This window comes from Onychostoma macrolepis, chromosome 23, assembly GCF_012432095.1.
Source record: "Onychostoma macrolepis isolate SWU-2019 chromosome 23, ASM1243209v1, whole genome shotgun sequence".
In the NCBI taxonomy this organism is placed as follows: Eukaryota; Metazoa; Chordata; class Actinopteri; order Cypriniformes; family Cyprinidae; genus Onychostoma; species Onychostoma macrolepis.
The window spans coordinates 16749959-16762229 of NC_081177.1; the positions used below are offsets into that span (position 1 = coordinate 16749959).

At 35.9% G+C, this 12271-nt stretch overlaps 1 protein-coding gene across 2 annotated transcripts in view; it reads right to left on the reverse strand.

Moving 5' to 3' along the window:
* eif4g3b (eukaryotic translation initiation factor 4 gamma, 3b) overlaps positions 1–12271 on the reverse strand; it is a 58464-nt gene that overhangs the window by 12232 nt on the left and 33961 nt on the right. Inside the window, exons 11-18 of one of the 2 annotated variants that reach the window (XM_058762772.1) lie at positions 5329–5416; positions 3211–3987; positions 3049–3128; positions 1985–2204; positions 1772–1896; positions 1317–1436; positions 531–686; positions 122–319 (exon numbers count right to left, since the gene is read on the reverse strand). In XM_058762772.1, the coding sequence (XP_058618755.1) occupies positions 122–319; positions 531–686; positions 1317–1436; positions 1772–1896; positions 1985–2204; positions 3049–3128; positions 3211–3987; positions 5329–5416 (1764 nt within the window). Of the gene's footprint in view, positions 1–121; positions 320–530; positions 687–1316; positions 1437–1771; positions 1897–1984; positions 2205–3048; positions 3129–3210; positions 3988–5328; positions 5420–12271 lie in introns of both variants that reach the window. The other variant, XM_058762771.1, reaches the window with a different exon arrangement.

Sequence of the window (12271 nt, forward strand, 5' to 3'; positions counted from 1 at the left end):
AATTTCAATTTGCTCCCAAAATCACAAATAAACATTTAAATAATTAATCAGTGATCTACTAAACTTGTATATCATTGATCATTTCGAACAGACCCCAGTTTTAATGGAAAGTCTGACTCACCGTGGCCAGACAGCTGCACATATTGCCATAGGCCACAGAGAAGCTGGGTTCATCAATGGCTTTCTCAAAAACCAGATCTATGACACCCTTGAGCCGCTCCTCCGTGTCGATGGTGAGGTCAGTCACCTGCTTCATCAGCTGGTTGAACATCTGTGGCGTCAATTTGTTGAGAATACTACGCACTTTTCGGAAAAGCTCCTGTAAAAATATAGATGAACACATTACTGAATGTCCTCCAAGGCAACAATCAATCGCTCCATTTCCTCTCCATATTAGAGAAAGTAATGATGTAATAAATTATTCAATCATAGCTGAACATCTGGATACCACAACATGCTTTCTTTGTACTGCAAAATAAGGCATCTGAAATATGTATATGGTTCCAGACGGAGTGAAAGTGCAGGAAGACCTGAGATCTCTGGGTCTCTGAATCGTCAATGACATTGTCCCGCTTCAAGCCAGGTTTCCAGGCATTCTCTGTTGTCTTCAGCTGCACCTCATTATTCACCGACACGTTTGTGATGATCTTGCGTCCAGTTGGGCGACGCAGGCCAACATTCAGCAGCTGAGGGAACAGAAATAATCATGTAGTACAGGCAGAAATAATAGGTGTTTAAGAACGTATCTAAAGTAATATAAATTGAAAATGCTTTTATTTGTATGTGAAGTATTAGAATTTAATAACATTTAAGATAGAGAGCATAACAAATGACTTATTGTACTATACATTTATGGCAGTGAGAGATCAGTAAAGGAATGTGCGACAAACCGCTCATAAATGCTAAATGTCTCCTTTTGTGTGTTGAGGAAAAATACGAGTTCGGAGTAAGATAAAGGTGAGCAGCTGATATTAATTTCTGTGTATCCGTCTGATGATTCATATGCACATACTTATAAAAAATGTTTTGATAAATAATAGTTTTAAATGTTAATTTTACATCTCATTTAGTTAAGGCTCATGTTTCTCTGATTTTTGTATTACTACTCATGCATAATATTCACGAAAATAGATTTTCGTTGGAGCGTAGTGCAGGGAATGTAAATTGGAAATACTTTTAATTTGTGGGTGAAGTAATAAATTGTAGCTAAATTAAAGATCTCAAGAGCATAATAATTGACGTACTGTAGTAATTAAACAAAACTCCATATATATTTTTTTTTGTATGAGTGTGAGAATATGGAAGTTGGGACGAACCGGTGCTCCCCTGCCTCCTGGAATCTGTCGGCCAAAATCTGCAAACGCTGGCGTGAAGTCCGGGCCTCTGGAAATCACACGTGGGTCTACCGACCGCATGGGCAGCTTATTTTGGTTAATCTGTTCAGTGAAGCAGAAACACATTAGGCTTCTCTTAAAGAACAACTTACTGCTCTGTACAAGAGCAGTAATGAGTTTTACAAGGATTTAACAGAAGGCCATAATCAGGTTACAATATCCCTTTATTTCCATAGCAGTCCATTTAATAGGGCGGTGCAAATTAATTATGGTACAAGAGAAATTTCTATGGGAATTTTCAATTATTAACTTTAATAGACATTGCTTTGAAAACCATGATATATATGTTCAAACTAGGGCTGTCAATTGAATGTGTTCATATAGTAGAAGCTATTGTTTTAACCAATTAATGAACTGTCTGTGTAATATTGTCTGACCTTATCTAGCACAACATCAGAAATGGGAGGAAGCCCCTCTGGTTTCTGCACACATGCAGGCATGAATTGGAAGCCCAACAGGAAGTCTCTGTCATACTGCTTCTTTCCATTCTTCTCTGCAGGCTCTGCAGAAGAGCAGAAACGCTTTCAGTGGTAAAACCTGGCAGATACACATGCAGGAAACTAGAGAGGGTTGTAGAGAGATGGCCTTACGTGGCACTGCTTTGATCAGCGGCTCTTTGACTGCAGGCAGGTGCATGCTGTCACTGCTTTCGGTTTCAGAGGCATGTTCAGCCCCGTTTCTCAGAGGCTCTACTTCCTGTTCTCCGTTCTCCTCAAGCACAGCTCCTGCTGACGGCCTCCTCTCCACCTCCACAGGAGGAGGACTGGGGCTCTCTGCAGACGGTTCCATAGAGGACTGATCCATGTCCTCCTACCAAACACACACACATTTTAAGCCCATCTTAAACTAATTTGAATATAAGCAACTGGATTTGTCAAATCACATTCAAATTCTTGAAACACTGCTGCACATATAAGAAGCATGTAGAGACGAATACAAAAGGTCTGTCATGATTATGAATTTTTTCTAATTTGAAATAATTGTTATATTGAAAATGATAATGCATTTTAAGAGGTATTATACTTACCACAATAATAATCATCAGTAACCATTTAGTCATTAAATTCAATTAAATAAAATTGAAATAGCATTTTACTAAGACACATTTAGAGAGGGAACTCACATTTATATATGCAGCCTGCCCTATCAATATTACAATTTTTCACTATAATAATGTTAGTGCTAACATTTTTATAATTAAATAAAATAATACATTTAATTTATATTCAAAGTGCAATTCTATTTAATAATTTTATCTGTCTATATATACACACTACATAAAAATAAATAATTATAAAAAAATGATGCGTCTTAATAAACACACACACACACACACACACACACACTAGCCTGATGTATCAAATGAGTATAAGCTATGATATATATATATATATATATATATATACATATATATGTGTGTGTATACACACACGTTTATATAAATAATAATATATAATTAAACTACAAATATATTATCCATTTATACATATAAAACAATTATAAAATAAACTGACAAGATTGTAAATTCAATGAAAAATGCTTGTTTGTTGTGATTAATTATAACAAATTACTTTATTTATAATAGATCAATATAATAAAAGCTCGATGCATTAATATGATGGACCCAAAAAGCACACATGCAAAATTATTTTACCTCTTTTTCCGGACACTGATCTTGCCCTACAGGTATGTCCTCTTTTGGCTTCTTCCAGGTCTTTGGTGCACTAGATGTAGCTGTACAAAAAAAAGACTTGTGTTATTCCACCTACCCCCACATCATGGCAATTCATCTTAGGCGTATATTCCGGCTGCTCACCTTGACTTGAGCTTTTTCTGGACTGCAAGAAGGGCTCATCTCTCTTGTCCGGCAAGGCCTCGGTCTCCTTCCCTGTTTCCTTGAGCTCTGCTCCCGTAGACGGTCTCTTGGCTGACCCTGCAGAAACCTGACTTGGGTGCGTGAGGCCTGGCGGAGGAGCAGGCGTGGTGGAGATAGCAGCAGTAGTGGAAGTGGAGAGGGATGGGGTGACGGGACATCCAGTGCTGTCCTCAGCAGGGGGCGAGGGGCTATTCGCCTTTCCCGCCACAGACTCAGCCTCCAGCGCCGGTGTGATGGGCCTGGGCTCCGGGCTGGGGGACTGGGGCACGCTGGAAGTAGGCAGCAACGGAGATACTTCCCTGGGTTGGGATTCCAAGTCTTCACTCGAGGGAGCAGCATCGGTGTCCGTCAGCCCATTGATGGCCTTTTCAGGCTGGGCAAGGGACGTTGGCAGGCTCTGAGGTGAGGGCTGCTCTGAGGAGGATTTCTCCGGCTCTGAGCTTTCAGGTTCTGGTGTGATAGCTTTAGTGGGGGCGGGCTCAGCTGATGGGCTCGGGGCATCAGCTGAATCCACTGTTGAGGCAGGTATGGAAGGAGTCGGGGCTGTAGCTACACTTGAGGCCGTCTCTGGGCCGGAGGGGGGAAGCTCAGTTTTCTGTGGGGGAGAGGGCGCCTGGACTGGGCTGCTGGGATCTCTTCTCTCCAATGGAGTCTGTGGCTGCCGCAATCCAGGAGATGCAGATCTTTGCGAGGCAAACTCTAGTTTTGGCTTGTCATCTAGAGCCATAAAGTAAACAAGGAAATGCATTAGAGCTATATAAACTGATAGAATAAATACTGTGATACAATCCTGAGAATACAGAAATTCACTTCATACTTTGCTCATGGTTTTGGTGAGAATCATATATTACCAAAAAGAATATCAAAGTGATATATTAAAAATTTACAATGTATTTGCAGTGATTTTGTTGGCAATATAACAGAAAGCAACAGCTTTAAAGTGTTGGTTAGGAATTTCTAAGTGAAAATTAAAAAGTAGAATATACACTAAATATATATAAAGATTAATGAATTAATAACACAATATATTTGCACAGATTTTGTTGGCAATATAAAGTAAGTAACATCATGAAAGCTTTTTTTTTTCGGATAAAGAATTATTAAAAATTAAATAGAATATACACTAAAGACACATAATAAATATTGAATAAATTTATGAATAAATAACATACAATGTATTTGCAGTGATTTTGTTGGCAATATAAAATTAAGGAACACAATGAAAGCGTTGATCTCAAACTTTTTAATGTGTTTAAAAATTAAATACTAAAATATAAATGTAAATATAAATATTAATTAATTAATAATTAAATTACACAGTGTATTTATGGGATCCTTTTCAGTAATTAAATAAAATACAATATAAATTTATAAAATATAATAAAATTCAAATATAAATTCAATTATATTTTATATTATTTATTTAAATAATAAAATATAAATAAATAAATACATACTTGAATCAATTAATTAATTAATAAAAACAATTTGCAGTAATTTTGTTGGGGTTATATAAAATTATTCAATCATGAAAATGGTGCTTTTTAATATCTCTAAAATAAATAAATAAAAAGGCATGTATTTTTATTTGTGCAGTATACAGTGTATGCTTTTATGTGACCTTTTACATAACCTCAAAAACATTGAAAGGCTGAAGAACAGATCAGTGGTTCTCAACTGTTTTAGCTTCAGGACCCAGATTTTACATTGGACACGAAATGCAAAAACTATACTTTCATGGTTTTAAAAACAAGTGCATGACATGCGAACCATTGCAGGCTGACATCTACCTATTTTGGTGAGTTTCTACCAATTAATAGATGCAAAAACACATTAGAGATACAATAAAGGCCTTGACATCAACAACAACAAGACATGAGAATTATTTTGTCCTAATAAGCCTATTTACTTGCATTTTATTATTTGCATTTAGGATAGTTTATTCCCTGCTGTCTATAACTCTCAGACCTGTGACCAATTTTTGGGTCAGGACCCACCAGCTGAGGACCACTGCTCTGAATCTGTGGGAAGAAGGTGGCAATTACTGCAAAGCCTGACCTGCTTTCAAGTCGATGCGTGGAGGAAGGTGCTGGGCGCTGTCCACGTTATACGTGACGTGCCCGTGATCCACTACCTGGCTGTTCAGCTGCTGGGATTTGAGGTAGAAAATGTGAGGATAATGAGGGTGACATAAAAACTAGCAACAGAGAGACACAAGGCACAAGCACATATGCAGCACACAGACAGAGTGGGAAAAACAGAAAAATAAAGAGAATGGAGAAGAGAAAGAGGGGCACAAATGAACGAAACATGGGGAGGAAAAGGGGAAAGAGAGCAGAGGAGAGACGAATACTGTTAACGTTCAGGGAGAGAAGACAGAGGAAGTGTCAAAACATAGTAGTGAGTGCTCCATCTACAGGGACAGTGCCTTAGATTGGGGGGGGGGGGGGCAAAAATTTCATGGCCAAAAATATCGGCACCCTTGGTAAATATGATCAAAGGAGGCTGTGAAAATTAATCTGCATTGTTAATCCTTTATTTCTTTTATTTAAAAAAAACAAAAAAAACAAAAATCAAACCTTTCATTGGATAATAAGAATTTAAAAATTTAAAATGGGGGGAAATATCATTATGAAATAAATGTTTTTCTCTAATACACATTGGCCACAATTAACGGCACCCTTTTAGTCAATACTTTTTGAAACCTCCATTTGCCGGTTTAACAGCTCTAAATTTTCTCCTATAATGCCTGATGAGGTTAGAGAACACATGACAAGAGATCAGAGACCATTCCTTCATCCAGAATCACTCCAGATCCTTTAGATTCCCAGCTCCATGTTGGTGCTTCTTCTCTTCAGTTCACCACTCATTTTCTATAGGGTTCAGGTCAGAGGACTGGAATGGCCAGCAGAAGCTTGGTTTTGTGCTCAGTGACACATTTTTGTGTTGTTTTTGAGGTTTGTGTTTGGATTATTGTACGGTTGGAAGATCCAAACATGGCCCATTATAAGATTTCTAACAGAGCCAGTCACTTATTGATTTTTTATCTGTTGGTTTTTTATAGAATCCATGATGCCATGTGTCTAAATAAGATGTCCAGGACCTCCAGCAGAAATATAGGCCCACAACATCAAAAATACAGCAGTGTATTTCATTGTACACATGGGGTACTTCTTATCCCTGTGTTCACCAAACCCATCTTGAGTGTTTGCTGCTAAAAAGCTCATTTTTTAGTTTCATCTGACCATAGAAGCCAGTCCCATTTGAAGTTCCAGTCGTGTCTGATAACTGAATATGCTGGAGTTTGCTTTTGGATGAGCGAGGAGAATTTTTCTTGAAACCCTCCCAAACAACATGTGATGATGTAGGTGCTGTTTGATAATTTTTTTAAAGGTTTTCTGACCCCGAGACTCAACTATTTTCTGCAATTCTCCAGCTGTGGTCTTTAGAGAGTCTTTAGCCACTCAAACTCTCCTTCTCACCGTGCATTAGGATGATATAGACACACGTCCTTTTCCAAGCAGTTTTGTAACATTTTATGTTGATTGAAAATTCTTAATTATTGTCCTGATGGTGGAAATGGGAATTTTCTCTGCTCTAACTCTTTTCTTAAAGCCACTTCACTAATTTGTGAAGCTCAATTATCTTTTGCTGCACATCAGAAATATATTCTTTGGTTTTTCTCATTGTGATGGATGATTAAGGGAATTTGGGCTTTGTCCCCCATTTTAAATTCTTATTATCCAATGAAAGGTTAGATTTTTGTGAATTTTTTAAATAAAAGATCAAAAGGATTAACATTGCAGATAAATTTTCACAGCCTTCTTTGGTCATATTTACCAAGGGTGCCGGTATTTTTGGCCATGACTGTGCGTGTGTGTGTGTGTGTATATATATATATATATACACACACACACATATATATATATATATATATATATATAAGTTTAAAGAAATTACTGGGTTTTATCTGTTAGCTATTTACTTAACTATTAATTAATGTATTAAATTAACAGCATATCCTTCATTATTCTGTTGGAATAGAAGATTATCAATTATTTAATTCATATTTATACATGTATGTATATAATAATAAATATTATATTATATATAATAATAAATAGCATAATAAATATTGTTATAAATTAAGTAGTGAGCAATCTAATAAGAAAAATCCCTATAAAGATACAACACAAATAAAATAATTCTTAACACACACATATATATATTAACAAATTCAAAAGTTTGGGGTTGGTAGGACTTTTTTAAATGTTTTTGAAAAAAAATTATTTTATGCTCACCAAGGCTGCATTTATTTGATCAAATATACAATAAAAAAGTAATATTCTAAAATATTACTACAATTTAAATTATCTGTTTTCTATTTTAACATTTTTACCATTCTCACAGTCGAATATTCGCAGAGGTGTTATGATCATGCTATTTTGGCTATATGGGGGTGATCATTGTCTCACACAGAACAACAATGCAGAATATTAATAACTATGACTGGGACTGTCATATACATAACATTATAATGAGAACACTATTATAATAAAACGCTGTGAATTTTTCAAGTTTAGTTGCCTGTCAGGGTTCCCACTCTTTCATGAACACCAGATTCAAGGACTTTTTAAAGCACCATTTATTTTAAATCAAGCACCTATCAAATTCACACCCCAGCATATGCAGTGTCAGGAAAGACCTTACAGTACTTAACATTTTACTTACACTTAACATTTACGTTAAAAAGTTCAGAGTAATAATGTTTTGAATGTGTAAGTTTCATAAATTTAGACTGTTTTGAGCAGTCGTGTTTAAAGGAATTTAATGAAATCCATTGAAGTCAATACTGGTAATATTCAAATACAATTTCTAAAATACTGATAATCTATGCATCAAACTGGTTTTTGCTGTAGTTCTTGTACAAGACTTAAATTTGAAAGAATTTCGCAATTTTTTAATTAATAAAAAGTGGTTAAATGTTGTAATAACACAGTAAAACCTGTTAATATTAAAAATGTGCACATTCTCTCAATAGAGACGTTACTCATTAATAAATAAACTCCAGTCAAAATTATTTTGTAAATCCCATTTTATTGTAAATCCCATTTTTTCATCTTTGACCTAGAGGAATGCAAGTGCTCAAATATGCAGCTGCTCAAAACTTCAATATTTTTGAAAATATTTCATAAACATTTTAAACCTTGTACGTGTGCAAATCTGCAAAAAAAAAAAAAAAAAAAAAAAAATATATATATATATATATATATATATATATATATATATATATATAAGAAAAGAAATAAAAATAGGACTTTCTATTTGCTTTTAAACTAAACGCTTTTCACTAAGCTGTTTTTCCAATTTTTCAAGTTCTACATTTTCTCCTTAGCTCCATGTGGCAGTAAGTTTTGGGAGTTCATTTTTATTCCATCTCCAATCCTGAAAAGTCTGTCTTGCAAAGATTGACTAAAAATGAGCTCCTAAAACTTACTGCCAGATTCTGGAAGATAAATTCTTCAAACAGTGGTATAAGAGGATGTGGTGCTGGTCCTTCATGAGTCACTCTCAACTTATCTGTCTATAAAGCCTATAAAAAAAATTCATTTCTTCATGTATTTCACAACACTTCAGCATGTTATTCTTATTAAGTGAGGGTCATTTTTTAGGATTTTTTACCCAAGCAAAGTCTCTGAGAACCTGACAGTGTCAGGCTGAAACCTTGTAATTCTGGAGACTCCAGGTAGGTTGCGGTTCTGGAAAATGGTGGCACTTGAGACTAAATAGTTCCCGATGGTTTTACACCTAATTCTTCACATTAATTCTTAATTATTTTGCAGTTAACATGTGTCTTTTCTTCTCCACCTGTTTTTGTCTAACCCTGTTGACCCAATGGTCATGCCTTTTATTTCAAAAATGTATTTAAAATTTAATTCAAGCACTTTCAAGGCCCTATGTTTGTTTTCAAGTACTTTCCAGGCCTTGAATCCATATGTCTGAAATTCAAGTACTTTCAAGAAACGTGGGAACCCTGTGCTGTGTTTCTGCACATTGTTGCATGAAGAAGGCATTCACAAAAGGAGTTCATGCAGAGCCGCACAGACACGTTCACTATCTGCATTCGGGGATTTTGGGCAGATAGCCAATAAGTTGTAATATTAACGCTATGTTGTATAAATAACGCACCGTATTCTATATGATAAATGATTAGTTAAATCCCATCGATTAAAAACTTGCTATTAAATGCTTCATTCTACTGATCATCTTCAGCACGTGCAGTTCAAAACAGAAATGCAGAACATTTAATAACTACTGTCACATACAGTGCCCTCCACTAATATCGGCACCCTTGGTAAATATGAGCAAAGGTGGCTGTCAAAATAGATCTACATTGTTTATCCTTTTTATCTTTCATTCAAAAAATTCCAACCTATCATTGAAGTAAAACAACTGAAAGTGGGGAGAAATTCTCATGATGAAATAAATGTTATTCTCCAATGAATGTTGGCCACAATTATTGGCACCCCTAGAAATTCTTATGAGTAAAATATCTCTGAAGTATATTCCCATTCATATTTACATTTTTTAGCACACCAGGGTGACTAGGAGCATGAAATTGTTCAGCCATGACTTCCTGTTCCACAGGATTATAAATATGAGGAACACAAAGGCCGAATTCCCTTAATCATCCATCACAAGGAGTAAAACCTAAGAATATAGTTCTGTTGTGCAGAACAAGATTGTTAAGCATCACAAAATAGAAAGTGGCTGTAAGAAAAGAGTTAAAGCATTGAAAACCAATTATTGCCACCATCAGGGCAATAATTAAGAGGTTCCAATCAACTAAAGATGTTACAAATCTGCCTGGAAGAGAACGTTTGTCTATATCGTCCTAATGCACGCTGAGGAGGAGAGTTTGAGTGGCTAAAGACTCTCCAAGGACCACAGCTGGAGATTTGTAGAGATTAGTTGAGTCTTGGGGTCAGAAACCTAAAAAAAAAAAAAAAATCAAACAGCCCCTACATCACCACATGTTATTCGGGAGGGTTTCAAGGGAAAGTCTCCTAGCTCATCCACATTTTTTAGCACACCAGGGTGACTAGGAGCATGAAATTGTCCAGCCATGACTTCCTGTTCCACAGGATAAATACGAGGAACACAAAGGCTGAATTCCCTTAATCATCCATCAAAAGGAGTAAAACCTAAGAGTATAGTGCAGAACAAGATTGTTGAACAACACATGTTGTTTGGGAGGGTTTCAAGGGAAATTCTCCTCGCTCATCCAAAAACAAACTCCAGCATATTCAGTTATCAGACACAACTGGAACTTCAAATAGCACTGGCTTCTGTGGTCAGATGAAACTTTTTGATGAAAGCTTTTTGGCAGCAAACCCACCAGATAGTACAAACAGGGATAAAAAAGAACCCCATGTCCACGGTTAAATATACTGCTGGATCCTGTTTTCCTGCCAGAGGTCCTGAACATCTTGTTCAGATGCATGGCATCATGGATTCAATCAAATAACAACAGATAAAAAATCTAAACCTGACTGACTCTGTTAGAAATCTTATAATGGGCTTTGGTTGGATCTTCCGCCAGGACAACAATCCAAAACAAACATCAAAAACAACACAAAAATGGGTCACTGAGCACAAAATGAATCTTTTACCATGGCTGTCCCAGTCCTCTGACCTGAACCCTACAGAAAATGAATGAAGTGAACTGAAGAGAAGAAGTACTAACATGGAGCTGTGAATCTGAAGGATCTGGAGAGATTCTGAATGAAGAAAATGGTCTCTGGTCTCTTATCAGGTGTTCTCCAAACTCTTCAAGCATTATAGGAGAAAACTCAGAGCTGTTACCCTGGGAAAAGGACGTTGCAATAATTGGGTGCCAATAATTGTGGCCAACATGAACTAGAGAACGCATTTATTTCACAGTGAGATTTTCTCCCCACTTTCAATTGTTTTACTTCAATGATAGGTTGGAATTTTGTGAATTTTTTGAATGAAAGATAAAAAGGATAAACAGAGCAGATTTATTTTCACAGCCGCCTTTGCTCATATTTACCAAGGGTGCCAATATTAGTGGAGCGCACTGTACATAATGTTTTAATGAGAGCACTACTGTAAAAAAAGTTGTGATTCTTAGGGTTTTGCTGATGTTTAATGTTAACTATATTTTAATCAAAACATAAAACATTATTTTTGTATCTGCGAGGTGTCCGTTACACATTTTCCCTGTGTGTTAACGTCAGTAATTATGACTGTCGAATGTCTGACTTGACTCTTGGTAATGTATTTTGCCCCGCCCCCCAAACATATGATCCGACTATCAGTCGACTAGGGCTGCAACTAACGATTATCTTAATAATCGATTAATCTGTCGAGTAATTTTTCGATTAATCGATGAATCGGATTCTTTTTAAAAAGAAAAGAAAAGCATTCATTTCCAACCCTTTATTCAAAAACAGAACTAAAATCTTTAGAAAATGCACAAACATGTTGCTCCTTGAACATCCCTGAGCGGTTATAATAATAATAAAATAAAATAAAAATGGACTAACACAAAAAACATACACATGTATGCTTTACATCTGCCAAATATATAGACTTTTTTTGGGGAGTGCAAAAAATTAAATAATTTAACAACACTGCGTCGTTAGCGTTGGTATTGTATCAGACGCTTGCACTTAACATTATATGAAAATCAAGCTCAAATGGAGTTAATAATGTTTTTGACCAGAGAATGACGGAGATGGAGTGTTTTGTCTGTCATTAGAACGGCTGTAACTGTTACCTGAAGCAGCAAGTGCATTATGCTTTCATCAACTTTTACAGGTTATATAACTTTGATTGTAGCTATATGGGCGCTTAGTTTTTTCTTGTTTAATACACTTGGCCAAAATCTCAAATTAAGCGCTTATGCACATAATGCACAGGATATTTAAAACGTATATAGACAGCAAATAACTAATTCTTCTCCACTCTTCAAACA